General features: G+C 27.9%; 1 protein-coding gene across 2 annotated transcripts; it reads right to left on the bottom strand.

Annotated features, from left to right (window-relative positions):
• Positions 1-1,602: 1,602 nt before the first annotated feature.
• Positions 1,603-3,510, bottom strand: LOC137812060 (squamosa promoter-binding protein 1). 2 transcript variants are annotated; one of them, XM_068613948.1, is made up of 3 exons: positions 2,652-3,356; positions 2,529-2,563; positions 1,603-1,896 (listed from the first exon to the last, which is right to left on the bottom strand). In XM_068613948.1, the coding sequence occupies exons 1-3, from the start codon at positions 2,978-2,980 to the stop codon at positions 1,751-1,753; spliced, it is 510 nt and encodes a 169-aa protein (XP_068470049.1). In that variant the 5' UTR covers positions 2,981-3,356; the 3' UTR covers positions 1,603-1,750. The 2 variants fall into 2 exon arrangements, with proteins under 2 accessions (XP_068470049.1, XP_068470050.1); XM_068613949.1 differs by lacking the exon at positions 2,529-2,563 and having other exon boundaries at positions 2,652-3,510.
• Between the last annotated feature and the right edge of the window lie 11,761 nt (positions 3,511-15,271).

The raw sequence follows: 15,271 nt of genomic DNA, 5'->3' as shown, positions 1-15,271 counted from the left end.
ATTTGTTGTAATAATCAAATATAGAAAAGAGTAAACATTTCTTGAGAGGGTAGGAATTGTAACTTTAAAGACAGATTCAAATTATTCGCTAGTCTCCAAATATAAACCAAGAACTTGGACAATTTTGAGACTAGAAAAAATGCAATTTATATGTATTAATACCCGTCATTTTAATAAAACAGACAAGTATGATTAATATATTGATTATCGTAAAACAGGATATGGAAATATATTGAATTCAAAATTTATAACTATTTAAGATATGAAATTTTAATTTATTTTTTAATCTCATTATGTTATATTATTTATCATTTTACAACTTTTACTCTAATAAAAAAGTCTTACAAGAAGTTAAAAGAATGGGAAAAAAAGTATTAATTGACATAAACCTAACAATGCCTTTTATCGTTTATGTTCTTCTTTCTTTTCTATGTTTGACAGTAGTGTTATTACTAGTGGAAAATGAGAATTATATGACGTGAATAGAAACCACTCTAAACAAGTCTATAAAAAATACGATGAGAATTTTAAAAATGAGATTAACCTATTAACTATTATTTTATTTGAAAAGAAATCATATATATATATATATATATATATATATATATATATATATATATATATATATATATATATATATATATATCATCGTTTATAATTCAAAACTATAAATAATATTTGCGTTAATTATGATTCTAAAATGATTGTAGACCTTTAAAAACCAATCTCCAAAGATATTTTTAAAAAAATATTATACATATACAAAATATTCATCTGTACTTCAAGTACACTTAGAAAAAAAATAACAAAAAGAAAAAAAAAATGATAGATTGATGTAGTATATGAGTAATAAGAAAAGAAAAATAAATAAGAGGTGTACGATAAATTTGTTAAAGAAAAGGTATATTTTTTTCAGTGAAATATAGCAAGAATTTTCCTCCCCTCTCTAAAATTCCTCATTTCCCCAATTATTATTTGTAAACCAAACACATGGAACTCAACTAAAATCCCTTTTGTACCGGTCGGCACCGGACGACCGCAGTATACTCATGGTAAAATCATCACAAAACTCTGCGTCTTATACGACTCTTCGTCCTTCCATGACCTCTAGCCGGACGACCGAATGGAATCTAAATTATGTCGATTAAATCTAATTTAATCCAGAACGTGGTTACACGTGTAGAAAAGAGCAGTTATGACAACCATTGACGAAGTAAAAACACGTTCTCTAGACCACTCCCCTGGTTTTCAGGAAACCACCAGGCACGACCCAAAGACCACTAAGCATGTCTCTAACCATCAACTGATTGGCCCACATGGCCAAGGCCCAGGTCAACCTACTAAAGGGACTTCTGAAAAGGGGGAAAAGGTACGTTTTCCATACTATCAGAGAATTCACACTTGAGCACCATCGCTGACTTGAGCGTCGGAGTGCAATCGCAGGTACCCCCGCCGGCCGACCGAAGCACGCGAAGAGAAAGAAGACTTGAAGAATAGGACAACCAAGAGTGAAGAAGACACCTTGTATCGACGTGGATCAACATTACTCAGTCCCCAATATCCATACAGGTACACCTTTATTCCATCTTTCTCAAGCCAAAATATAGTAAAATTTGAAGTGGAAATCATCCATAGTTGTAACTTATAACAACAATCGTAGCATACGAAAATATTGACAGAAGATAGAGAGCAACAGTGATTTGAGTTTCAAGATCTCCATGGGAAACTTTATTTCAATCACATGCTTGCCTCAAGGTTTATTAATGTTCATGGTTACATAGAAGAAATTATTCTCCACGACAATCAACTGCATTTTTGCGACGCCTCTCATTATGGCCAACCAATCGTGTTCTACAACTCCTTTTTGATTCATCAAATTCAGACAGCTCATGGAATCTGAAAAACAGAATTTTGAAGAAAACTTAGTTGACATGGAAAACTTTCTTGACGTTGAAATATTTTCTGCAATCTAGGGCCATATATGTTTTTCAGTTGATTTACTTTAATTACACCATGCAGAAAAGATCAAACACCCCCAAACATCTAGATCATGCATCAAGATTGTCAACCTTTTAGTCAAAACGGTGACTCCAATTCTAAAAATAGCTTATCAACTGTTATTCCCAGTGAAAAATGTTATAGTTGTAGGATTGACTCCTTTGAGCACAGTAATTCCGTCTTTGGTTTTTAACTTTCTCTAATGTTATAAAATTTTACACTCTATAATCAGGGTAATGTGGAGAATCTCTATGGCCAAGTTTTCCTATTTTTGGAGTTGCTAAATCTTTCTTGAAAACAAAGCAATAGAAAGGAACAGTTTATTACATCCAAATTTTCTAAATAATTGAAGGAAGACAAAAGAAGCAGAGGGTGAGGCTTGGCGAAAGACACAACACAAAGCCGAAGCACATGTTTGATTTCCCTTCCAATTCAAATTGAAGGTTTTCTCCCTTCCTCAGACTAACTAGGGCTGCTAAAAAAGCTGCTAAAAAAGAAATACATATAAACTAACAAAGTTCTAATCAAACCTTTTTCCCTCAGGCAGGTCACAGCAAAGATTAACCTTCAATAAAAGATATGCAGACAATAAATATAAGCATAATCAGATTCACAAAATTCGTTTTTCTTTAAAGAGATTAGGGTTTCACAACCTGCTACATTGTTGGCAAAACCTTTGTTGCAGCCCTGCCATGAGTACGGAATGAACCTTGGCATGGTACTCGCAAACCTTGTGCCTTCTGTGATACTGCTTAGCTTCACTTAGATCAGCATCACAGTTATCTACCTGACAAGAAGGTGGCATTGAGCCTCCAGCTTTGGACCCTTTCTTTCCATAGAGATCTGTCATTACTCTCTTATTCCTCCTTCCTTCTTCTCCAAAACCCGTCTCAACCTCTTCCTCTTCTTCTTCTTCTTCATCCTCCTCCTCCTCCTCGTTGTACCTCAAGACCCTCTTTCCCTCAGACCTGCTTGCGTCCATAAATTCCTCAGAGATCCAGAAGAAGGTTGTGAGAAAAAAAGACTCAGGAGTTACATATGGAAGACTTGACCATAAATATTTGATATAAATAGTAAAAACCAGAAGGGTAAATAGGATATGAGAGAAATTGGTAAGGACCACATAGGGTCTTGGTTTTGGTCTCCATTTTTCTGTTGACAACTAGGGGTAACAGTAAAAGGTCGGAAACAAAAAGTAGATAAGCCTTAGGTATGTAGTATGTACGATTGAAAAGAAAACCTAGCCAGGACTACAGACAAAACAAACCCTTGTTCTTCACTCTTCTTAATTTACCCTGGACTTTTCTTATACAATAATTTTGAAAAAGATATCGATAGCTAAGTAATTGGAGGAACACTGATTCTTTTGGTAAAAAAAAACACGTGCCTTGTGAAATAGACTAGTGGTTCTCAATTGTCCAAGCCCTCACATCACCCCTTTGAAGACTCATTAATTTCCTTCCATGGTGGCTATAGCTCTCGTACCACCACCATTAAAGTATCTAAGAAAGCAAAACAAGAACGAAAGACAGCAATAGATTTCCTTTTCCTTACTCTTATAAGTTTCATATTTTTCTAATCTGTTTCAAAGATCTAATTATTAGTTATATTGTTTCTTTCACGAGAAGCAAAAATTGAAGTGAACACCTTCCATTTTTTAACGGAAAACTTTTTGAGGTCTTTCCATCTTTGTAACTTTGTTTCTAGGCGGCTCTTGCTGTCATATTTAGAAAAAATTTCTCAATCTTTAACTGACCAGTCGAATGAAAAGAAAAAAAAAATGAACACATACTATAATAATTATCACACTCCCTTTTCCATTGTAGGGACCAATCATGTATCTTGCAGACAATAAATAAAGAAAACGAAGACGTCACTGTGCATAAAAATTGAAGTCTCCATGTATTATTGAGTCTTTTCCTGAATGTGGACAAAATATTTCTCATCTGGTTACCAAACATGGTTATTAATAAAGTGATTAGTAGGTAGCAGCAGAGAAGTCTTGCTTGATTTCTCTCTCTCTCTCTGTTACGTTAGTCCTTTTTGCTTTTTAGGTCAATGATGACAGTCCTTCACTCCTGGTTGAGAGGAAAATGTGGTGGAATGAGGAGTGGGCACAGATTCCATTCTCAACTATATATTGCAGTTGCATTATTGTAAGGAAATACTGTGATTGGTGAATTGATTTAAAGAGCTTTGATTTGGCCCTATATGCTTACTCCACGTGTTACGTACCAATGTCTAGAAGTAGAACTCAACTATTGGATGCTTTTGGATTGATTATAGTTTGTGTCCATATATTTTACAATAAAATCTAGTACAGGTGGTGGTGTTAGCCATGATCATTTTATTCAACCTGTGACATGTAAAAACAAATTTCTTAATTATAATTATCTTTCTGTACTTAACTAGTTCTCAGTCTGATATTTAATGTTGCCAGCTAGACCTAGCTCTCTATGTACAATTCCCCACTTGGTTGCCATCGTTATAGCTTCTTTCCTTCCTTCAACTGTGTTCATATGGGACAAACCAGTGTTCATATAGGACAAACCAGCGTCTTAATTTTGGTCCCTTTTTGCATCTTAACTAGTGCACTACTTGTGCAACATACTGATTTTGATAAATACAAAATATATTTGCTAAATATTTGGAATGATATATTTATTATAGTGACTAAATTAGAAACCATTTTAGAGACTAACAAAATTATTGGTTTCTAAATTACTTTCTATTATTGATAAATAGTTTTTAAATTGGTATCTAATTAGCTATCAAGGTTTTTCTATCAAATTTAGAATTTAAATAGTTGGTAGTTAAAATCTTGGTAGCTAATTAGATATTAATTTAGAAACTATTTATCAATAATAGAAATTAATTTAGAAACCAATAATTTTTTTAGTCTCTGAAATGATCTCTAATTTAATCACTATAGCAACTAATTATTTTTAGTATCTAAAATTGGTTTCTATTTAGTGGTTTTCTTGTAGTGAATCAACTACCATCAATTATAATAAATATGCAAATACTTTTGAAATACTTCTTATGGAATATTACTTGTTGAAATACTTATTATCTAAGGTTATTTTGCTGAGTTTTTAAAATAAATTTTTGAAACTTTAGAAAATTTATTTCTAATGTAAAGTTACAACTTTGAAAATTTTAGAGAATTTAGTTATAAAATATATTAAAACTATATAATTTTTAATTATTTATTTATAAATAGATTTAATTGTATTTATTTTTTGAAGTTTGAAAAATCTAAAGTGTTTTATTGAGGTTCTACGATAAATCTTTGAAATTTAACAAAGATTAAAAAAATCTCATATATTTTGCTGAGGTTTTAGATTAAACAAACCTCCGTGATTTTGCTAAGGTTTTAGAATAAACCTTTAGAATTGAACGAAGGTTCTCTGTAATTTTGCTGAGGTTTTAAAATAAACATTTGAAATTTAACTGTTAAAAAAACCTCTATTATTTTGCAGAAGTTTTAAAATAAACCTTTGAAACCTACGTTATTTATTTGATGAAGATTTAAAATAACCTTTGGAACTTAATGAAGGTTAAAAAAATCTCTCTTAATTAAATCAATTCCTATAGTTATATTCACCTATGCTAAATAACCTCTTTTTTCTTTTTTTCTCTTTTTTTTCTTGTTGTAATGTTGTTGAATTAAATACTTAATAACAAAAACAACTCAATTAAACTTAAACATGGTTTTTTTTTTAAATGATAGTTGTATATAAAGACAATATTTCCAGTTATACAACTTTAATCATGTATAAGGAAAAGTTCATTAATTTGCATTTGATTTAATATGCAGTTAGAATAAATGAATATAATAAATAAATTAAAGAAAATAATCAACAAAATATTAGTCAAAGAACAATTTACCTAACATTAATTAATAAACCACGGTAGTATTTCTCTAGTTTTAAAGGTTTACAAAAAAAATTATAAAAAGAAAATATATTTGCTAAATATATCGGGAAGATATAAAGTGTTTTAGGTAATGAGATGGAATTGATTAGCAAAATAAAAATATAAAATAAGTCTATTTTATGCACTATCCAATTCAAAGAAAAGATATCGACAAAATGTCACAATTCACATTAATAAAGTTAGGTAGTATTTCTAATTTAAAAGATTTCAAAAAATTATTGCTAGATTTTTATTTTTCTTTTCAATCCATGTCTACCAAAAACATTCCTTATTAGCGTAAAAGAATATTAGTTAATGTTGACTAAAAGTGTTACAAGTTAACATTAGAAAAATAATTCGAACCAACTATTAACAAAAAATAACACGGGTATCAATGATAAAAACAAATAATCACTACACACATCAACAAAACAATAATCACACATTCGTCTATTCAAAAAATCTACATCACATCCAACAAAAAAAAATAGCATTATCAAGAAAATCCTTATTAATATTAAACACGGACTAACAACTATCTACAATAAAAACACAAAAAATAATTCTAAAAAATTAAATAAATAAAATTATTATTACAATCAATAAAAAACCTTAATCGACATTAATTGAAAAATAATCATCACAACAATGTCTCCACACTAATCAAGTTGATGACATCCAACCAAAATCAAATTAAAATAAACTAGATAAAAAAGATGCATGAATTTGAAAATATAAAATTTTTAAAAATGATGATATTTAATTTACAATTTCACCAATTTCACTTAATCTCATCATCACTCGTAACCAAAATAACAAAAGATGCAATGATACCAATCTATCATTATATATTTCCATTTACAGTCACTTCATCCAAATCCCAACTCCTATATTTAATCTAAAATAAATAGATAAATTAACTCCCATATCTATAATTAACATTCAAAATCTAGGCTCTATTTGGATTGAGGAAGGAATTTGTGAGGAGGAGAGAGAGTGGATTTGTGAGGATATGTGAGGTTGTTTGGATTGAGGAATGATAGAGTGGATCTGTGAGGATGGTTTATGGTAAGTTTACAAATTTATTCTTGTTATTAAAAAATATTTGAATAATGAATTATGATTTTTTTTAGGTTTAAATTAATTAAATATTTTAATATATAATATTCATAATTATTTATATTTTTTAATAAAAAAATTAAAAATATAATGAAAATATTTTTTTGTTAAATTGAAATAAATAGATTAAATAGATTAAAATTTATGAAAATAATATTTATTATTATATTCATTTGTTAATATATATTGTTGATATTATAATTTTTTTTATTATTATTATATGTTGTTATTAATAGTATAATTAAATATTTTTAAAATTATAAATAATAAATAAATTTATATAATATTTAATTTTATATATTGTAATAAAATGAATGCAAAAGGATATTTTGGTAAAAATACAATAATCCACATCAATCTCCCAAATCTTTTTATTTTGTGAAAAATGAAAAAAAAACCATCCACCCTCTCTCCCATCTACTCCCCACCCTCAAAACCCTTGAAACAAACACAAAAAATATCTCTTCCCTCCTCCCACTTGGAAGCAAATACACCCATAGAGAGAGATCTAAAAGCTAGAGTTTCTCAGCTTCACACGTTCAAATAATCGAATATATACCATGAAGAGTTCATGCGTTCCATTATGCCTCAATTTTTTAGATAATAATGTAACAAAATAATACTAAGAGAATAATTAATAAAATTGGACCATAAATAAAAAAAATAACAAGAGAATAAATATAATGAATAAATTATACCAACTGAGCCTTTTATTTACACTTTGATCCTTAATTGAAGAAAGGAATGAGAAAGAGAAAAATAGAATATAGTAAGATTACTGGGGATTTAATTCAAAATATGAAAATAAAGTTAATTGAATTGGACATGTTATATATGATGTTGGGCGTTAATAAATAATATAAAAATAGATAGTATAGAAATAGTAACAGTAGGTTCTCACTAGTAAAATAATCCAATGGTATCTTTTATTTGATGTTAGGCTTATTAATAAGAAATAATACTGAATCATTCAAATAGAGTAAAAGGGGAATTTTAGTAATAGGTCCTTTTCAACGTTACATGTTGATTCGTTAATTAAAAACAAAAACTAAAAGATATATTATTTAAACTGGGCCGTTTAAATTGAGAGAAAATAGGTCTATGTATATTGGGCCTCTTCTACGGGCCTCAACTATATGATTGGTTTTGAAATTACTATGTATGAAAAATAATTACATATAGTAAAAGTGTTGAAAAAACAAATATTAAATATTTGAAAACGAAAATTGGAGACTAGCATCAAAATAAGTGATAAGTAAATAAAATATAATAATAAAACATAATGCAAATATATTTTCAGAATGAACATTCTAACCAAAACATTGAAAAATCCAATACAATTGATCCACACTATAAATATGAAATTGAAAAATTCAATATTATCAAATGACTACTTACCAATGAGTTAATGGAGGCATTGGTGGAATTTATTTATAATACTATAACCAATACAAATTTTCTTTACTAAAAAATATTGTTAAAAAAATTGAAACTTTGATTAGTTTTAACTCTTACCATGAAAAATCATTATTTTTTCAAAATGTATATTAATATTAACATTTTGAACTTCCACATATAAAAAAATATACGTAAGTCAAGATATTGTCCAAATAAAGTACATTTTAGTCTAAAACTATAGTGAAAATGTAAAATTATATTAAAAATATTCCAAATAATAACTATTTTACATTAACATTAAACTTGATTAAATTGTTGTAAATAAAAATACGGTGATATTTTTTAATTAGTGAAAGGAATATTATATTGGTTTTTTAATAAGTGAAGTGGATATTGGTTGACGAATTAACCAATATAATTTGTGTGAAACTTGGAATTTTATTATTTATTTTAATCGATGTAATTTCCTTTTCATTCATATTTCACATGAGTTGTTGCAAACAAGCAATGTAGTATCCCCTTAAAAAGAATCTTAACTCAGATTTTCTTTTGAGCTGATGAAGTATTGGAATGACAAATCATAGTTCCCACTATCATTGTCATCAAGTGACAGTGTTCATGTTTTTATTAAACTAATGAACAACTAATTATTGTTGTTAATGTAAAATAATTATTAGGGCATAAATTAATAAGAAAATGATAAAGTCGTATATATGTATTATATTAATGTGCACTATCTTTTCAAGAATTTCTTCTATTATATATAAGTTGGTGGCCTGGTGGGTGACTGAGAAGTCAATCCCTACTGTTTTATTTGCACGAGAAAGCATCAAATCTCAACCAAAACACATTAAATAAATCATATTATTCTTTTGCCACATTTTTTAGTTTTATAATCACATTTAGTAAACAAAATTTTGATAACTAGTGTCATATTTTACAACCCTACCTAAAAAGTTTATGATGATGAAGCTTTTACCTCTAGGTGAGCTTGTGACCATGGTGTTGGTTGCTGCAACTCAATACATTTTAAATCTTGAGAAAAGATTACAAAGCGTTCCTCCCATGTATTTATAATATTATAAAATTAAAAACTATTTATATTATTATAAGATCTCGTATTAATTAGAAAAATCATATCATACTTTACAAATTACTTTTGTAAAATTCAACTAAACATAACTTTATTTATTAATATGGTACTATAATCATATAAAAAAAATTATCTTGTCAATATTTGTTGGAACCATTTTGTCACCGACTATTGGATATCGTTAAACCATCCAAAAAAAATCTAATCTAAATTTATATTTATTTATTTCTTATGAAAAAATATATTTGAGATCTCATATTAAATAGGATATAATCAAATTATAAATAAATGACGTACAAAAATTATGTTATAGATTAATTTTGTGAGATTGAGTTTAATCACTAAAAAAAATAATTTTAGAGACAAAAATAATAATTATTTGCTATAGTGAACTAAATTAGAGATCATTTTAGAGATTAAAAAAATTATTGATTTCTAAATTAGTTTTTATTAATGATAAATAGTTTCTAAATTGGTATTTATTTATCTACCAAAGTTTTTGCTACCATTTAAAATCTAAATAATTGATAGTAAAAACTTTGTAGCTAATTAGATACTAATTTAGAAACTATTTATTAACAGTATAAACTAATCTAAAAATCAATAATGTTTTTAGTCTCTAATGTAATCACTATAACAACTAATTATTTTTTTCTCTAAAATTGGTTTCTATTTAATGATTTCTTTTTAGTGAATTAACATTCATAGATACATATTATATATATTTATTTGTGTACATCCTTTTATAAATTTTATAATATTTTTTATTTTAATAATTATTATTAGTAATTGTTTTTTAATTATATTTTTTATTATTATAAAAAAAAATAGACACCTAGTCACATTTTACTATATGTTTTGACTGGTAATAAATAATAATATCTTAATGAACAAGAGACTTTTGTTAAATATGGACACAATCAAGAGATCTATTGATTGAGAGTGATACTTTTATACCCATCAATAAAAATATTACTTACCAATCAATATATTAATTTTTAGTTTTGTCTTTTTTTTTAAACTTCAATACATATGTGTATATATATTATCATATTATTAAAATAAATTGTAAAGTGAGTATTTAATTTTAAGAATCTCAAATTATATTTTTGTTGCTTTGATACCCAACCATGCCCACATCCGTTTTTATTCACGTTGGAGCGAATGTCAACTGAGAGGGGAAAAGTAACTAAAAAACATCATATAGTTAAACACGATTATTTTAAATAACTAAAAAATGCTAGAGTTATTTGAAATTTAACCATCAATTAAAAAACCCAAAATTTGCTGAAATTTTTAAGTTAGGGAGAAATACAGAGAAAACGTTAAAAGAAAAATTCCTAAAATAATGATAAAAGTTGGAAACCAAAAATATATTATAAGATTTTCGTTAGTGTAATAGTAAGATGAATGATGATATCCAATATTCAGTTGTAAAGTTTAGGTACATAATTCCCTGTAACGGATAGAAAAATAAAGTAATAAAATATGATGATTGATTGAATTTGGATAGGGTTAGAAGCCATAATCAAAAGTGGTCGGTTTTCTATGGAAGCTTGAAGTTGAAGTCTTGTGGACCAAATTTGATTCAGTTTCCTAGAAAATCCTAACCAGGGCCCATAGCAAGCTCAGAAAATTGCAATCTGGCCACAAAACCAAATCTATGTTCAGCAGCTACAGCTTATAACGGTAAGAACACTACAAGTAAAAGAATTGTAAGCACATAATTAGGAAGGTATGAGAACAAAAGCAATTATTGGTTAGTTTTATGAAAGAAAAAGAATGAGAAAGTAAATTGATTTGTATAGCTTAGTTAGGGTGGCATAATTGGGAAAGTGGAAAATAATAAAATGGTGGGAACGAGGCATCTGATAGAAGAGTGGTTCCCCAACATTCTGAAGGACCCACAGGGTTGAAGATACTTGAAAGTTCCATAAGGAATGGTCCAAGAGATATATGTATGAATTTGATTTAAATGGTAGATTCTGTTGTTAAAAGACCGTGTATGACCACTTCCTTCCTGGAATTTTCTATGCCTGCGGTTTATGGTCTACTTCCTAGCTCTCACTTCTCACTAAATTTATTTTTCTTTATACCCAACTGCTCAATTATTATATTAAGTAACACACCACCCACACCAATTCTACAATTAAACAATTCCAAAAACATCTAAGACTTTTTATAATAATTAAATTTATGCAATCAAAAACCTGCTTCCGGTTTAAAAATTTTCAGCCCTCTCATACATTTTAAACCCTTATAGAGAGGTTCTTTTAGTCTATTAAGCACAAACATGGAAATAGGACACGACAAAGAAATCCCACGCTTCAACAAGACAGATACTAACACATAATTTTCAAAATGAAAAGGGCAATATATATATATATATATATATATTAATAATCAAGATTTATATATTTTAAATAGATTTTGTTCTCGAACTAGTTTGGGGACTCGGAGAACTATTGGTTCTGGATGTTATTCGGTCGGTCCTCGCGTGTCCAACCCTCCTTCGGTCTTCTTCACCGAGTGGCTCCTCAAACGGGTGGGGTACCTGCAGATGACATTCCAACGCTCAAGTCAGTAGGGTGTCGTATTCGGCTATCAGAATACTATAGATAATGACGTACATTTTTCCTTGGAATGCGTGATATTTATATTACCTTGATAGACCCTTGTTATTGGGCCGGGTTAAGGAGTTGGTTTGTGATTAGGGTTGGATTATGTCATCTCTTAACCATGGTTTAGTCTTGCTAACCAGGTCAACCTTTGACTTGAGCGTCATATGTCGGTCGACCACATATGCCACGTGGTCGACCTTTTCATTAGGTTGGGGTTTGGATATCTGGGTTGGCCGAGTCAGGTAGACCGGTCGGCCATCCCAATACAAATTTAATTAAATTTAAATATTTTTGAAATTAGATCTTTTTAATTAAGTTTTATTAAAAAAAATTATATTGATTACTCAAAATATATTTTATTTTTATACGAGAATACAATTGTATATTTTTTTCTCGTAAATGGACGTCGTTATCGTTACCTTTGTTTTCGACATGTGGAAGAATTTGCTTCTTCTATCTTTAATATCATCTATTTTTTAGTTAATTTATTTCTTTATTCTACAGGAACAAGTTGGAGGAGATTGGAGGAGAAGAAAGTTAGTTAATTGAGAAGTTAGAGACAGAGAAATTAAAACATAACCAAGAGAGGACTGAAATGGTCTTAAAAATTACCTTTAGATCTGTTTGGATTGGGGTGGGAATTTGTGAGAAGGAGAGGGAGTGGATTAGAGAGGATTAGAAGGGATGTATGAGGTTGTTTGGATTGAGGGATGGTAGAGTGGATTTGTGAGGATTGTTTGAAATTTGTGAGTGATGTGATATAGATGATAATTTAGAAATTATTTTAAAAATATAAAATGTAAATTTACAAATTTATCCTTGTCAATAAAAATATTTTAATAATGAGTTATGATATATTTTTTGTAAGTTTGAGTTAATTATTTTTTCCAATATATAATATTTATAATTACTCTTATTTTGTAAAAAATAATAATTTTGTATTAAATTCAAATAAATTTATAAATATTTAAAGTATAAATATAATAAAAGTATAAATATATTTATAAACATTAAAAACAATAAATACATTAAAAAAAACCAACAGAGTACAAATATAACAAAACAAATGCAAATACAATTATTAAGATTAAAAAATTAAACATATAAAAAAAATTAAACAATATCTTCTAAATGAAAAAGATATAAAAACAATAAAAACATAATATATATATATATACAAATTAAAAACAATAAAACATAGAATGAAAAACTAAACAACAAATACAAAATAATAAAAAATATAAAATATAAAACAGTAAAAAAATACAATAAGAAAATATAAATAAATTTATAAAAATAATGACAATAAACACATCAACAAATGTAAATGTATTTATAAAAATTTAAAATAGTATTAATAAAATTTAAAATAATAAAAACTGTAAACAATAAACATATATAAAATAATATAATTACATTTATTAGAAATAAAAAACAGTAAACATAATAAAAAAAATAGTAACCGCACTTAATAAAAAAAATACTAAATAGAAAAAAATATTAAAAATTTACGTGAAGGATGAAGGCACGGGAGAAGAAGAATAAGAACAAACTGGACAAACTCAGAACAAAAAGAAGAAAGTTTGTGATGAACAAAACCAACCAAAGAACCACAATTACAAGATGCAATCTGAAAAAAAAAACAGAATCTATTCCAACATTTTTCTCACATAGATAGAATTGATTCTCCTTCTACCTTTAAAAGGCATAGAATTGATTCTCGTTTTTTTAAAAACCACAAAATCGATTCTCCTCCTACAGTTAAAAATCACAAAATTGATTCTCTCCTACCTTTAAAAGCAACAGAATCAATTCTCTCCTACCTTTAAAAGCCACAAAATCGATTCTGCACTATTTGGAATAATTGAAAATCGATTATGCGTCATTTTGGAAAAATCGAAAAATCGATTCTGCACCATTTCGAAAAATCGAAAATCGATTTTGCACCAATTTACAAGGATGGGAAAATCGATTCTGCACCATTTGGAAAAATCGAAAATCGATTATGCACCAATTTACAAAGAGATGAAAATCGATTTTGCACTTCCAAAATTCGGGAAGAAGAAGGAAAGTGTTGCACCAGGCACTGTAATAAAGAAGCCTAAAACTCATTGATGCCTACATTGTTTAATATTAGAATTGATGGAAGGGTAGCAACGTAAATGTCTATTTGTGTCTCTACAATCCGCGCAAATCTTCTCAATTTTGCGAGAAGTGAAAAAGCTATTGAACCCGCTCGCTCATCCGCACCTACGCCCTCACATACCCTGATCCAAACAAAAGTTCTTCCCGCTCGTCCCTTCCTCCTCCGTTGTCACACCTAGAAGCAAACAGAGTGTTAAAGTTTTAAAGATTTTTTTAAATGATTGACGATAAGAAAAACTAAATGCAGCATTCAATAAGCATCAAGAACAACAAAAATTGAAGATAATGCGAAAAGGATGAAACATAAAGAGAAACAAAATTTTATATTTCTTCAATTCCTCCTGAATATACATCCAATTAATCCAGACAATGTTAGCTGGATTTTTCATTAACAATCTTAATTTATCAAATTACAAAAATTCTTATGTAACTATAATAAGTATATACCACCTTGAAATACTTTGAGAAGAATTGAAAAGGTAATGAAAACATTCAATTTCTTATAATAATCACATGAAACATTGATTAAAAAAAAAATATTACTTGAAATGTGACATATTTACAATGATCATTATTTTTTTTTAATCTTGAACACTTCTATTTTAAACAAAATGTAATGTGTAACACTCTCAAAATATCTTATCAGAAAATAACAAAACTTTCTTCTTCATTTTCAAAAAGTATGAATGATATCAATGAATGATAGAAAAGTTTCTTTTTCAAAAAGAGTTTTATTATTATTGATTGATATAATTAAACATAATTATTATTATGTTCTTCATGTCACCAAAACAATCTGAATTACACTACAAGAGACATCAAATAATTAGTTACTATACTGACTAAATTAGAGACGAGACTACAAAAAATTTTGGTTTATAAATTAGTTTATATTATTGTTAAATGATTTCTAAATTGGTATCTAATTAGAAACCAATATTTTTGCTACTAAATTTAGAATTTAAATAATTAATAGTTA

The sequence above is a fragment of the Phaseolus vulgaris genome, chromosome 2 (genome assembly GCF_000499845.2).
Source record: "Phaseolus vulgaris cultivar G19833 chromosome 2, P. vulgaris v2.0, whole genome shotgun sequence".
NCBI classification, from domain to species: Eukaryota; Viridiplantae; Streptophyta; class Magnoliopsida; order Fabales; family Fabaceae; genus Phaseolus; species Phaseolus vulgaris.
The sequence above is the reverse complement of the archived record's forward strand: the minus strand, read 5'-3'. Positions and strand labels throughout refer to the sequence as shown.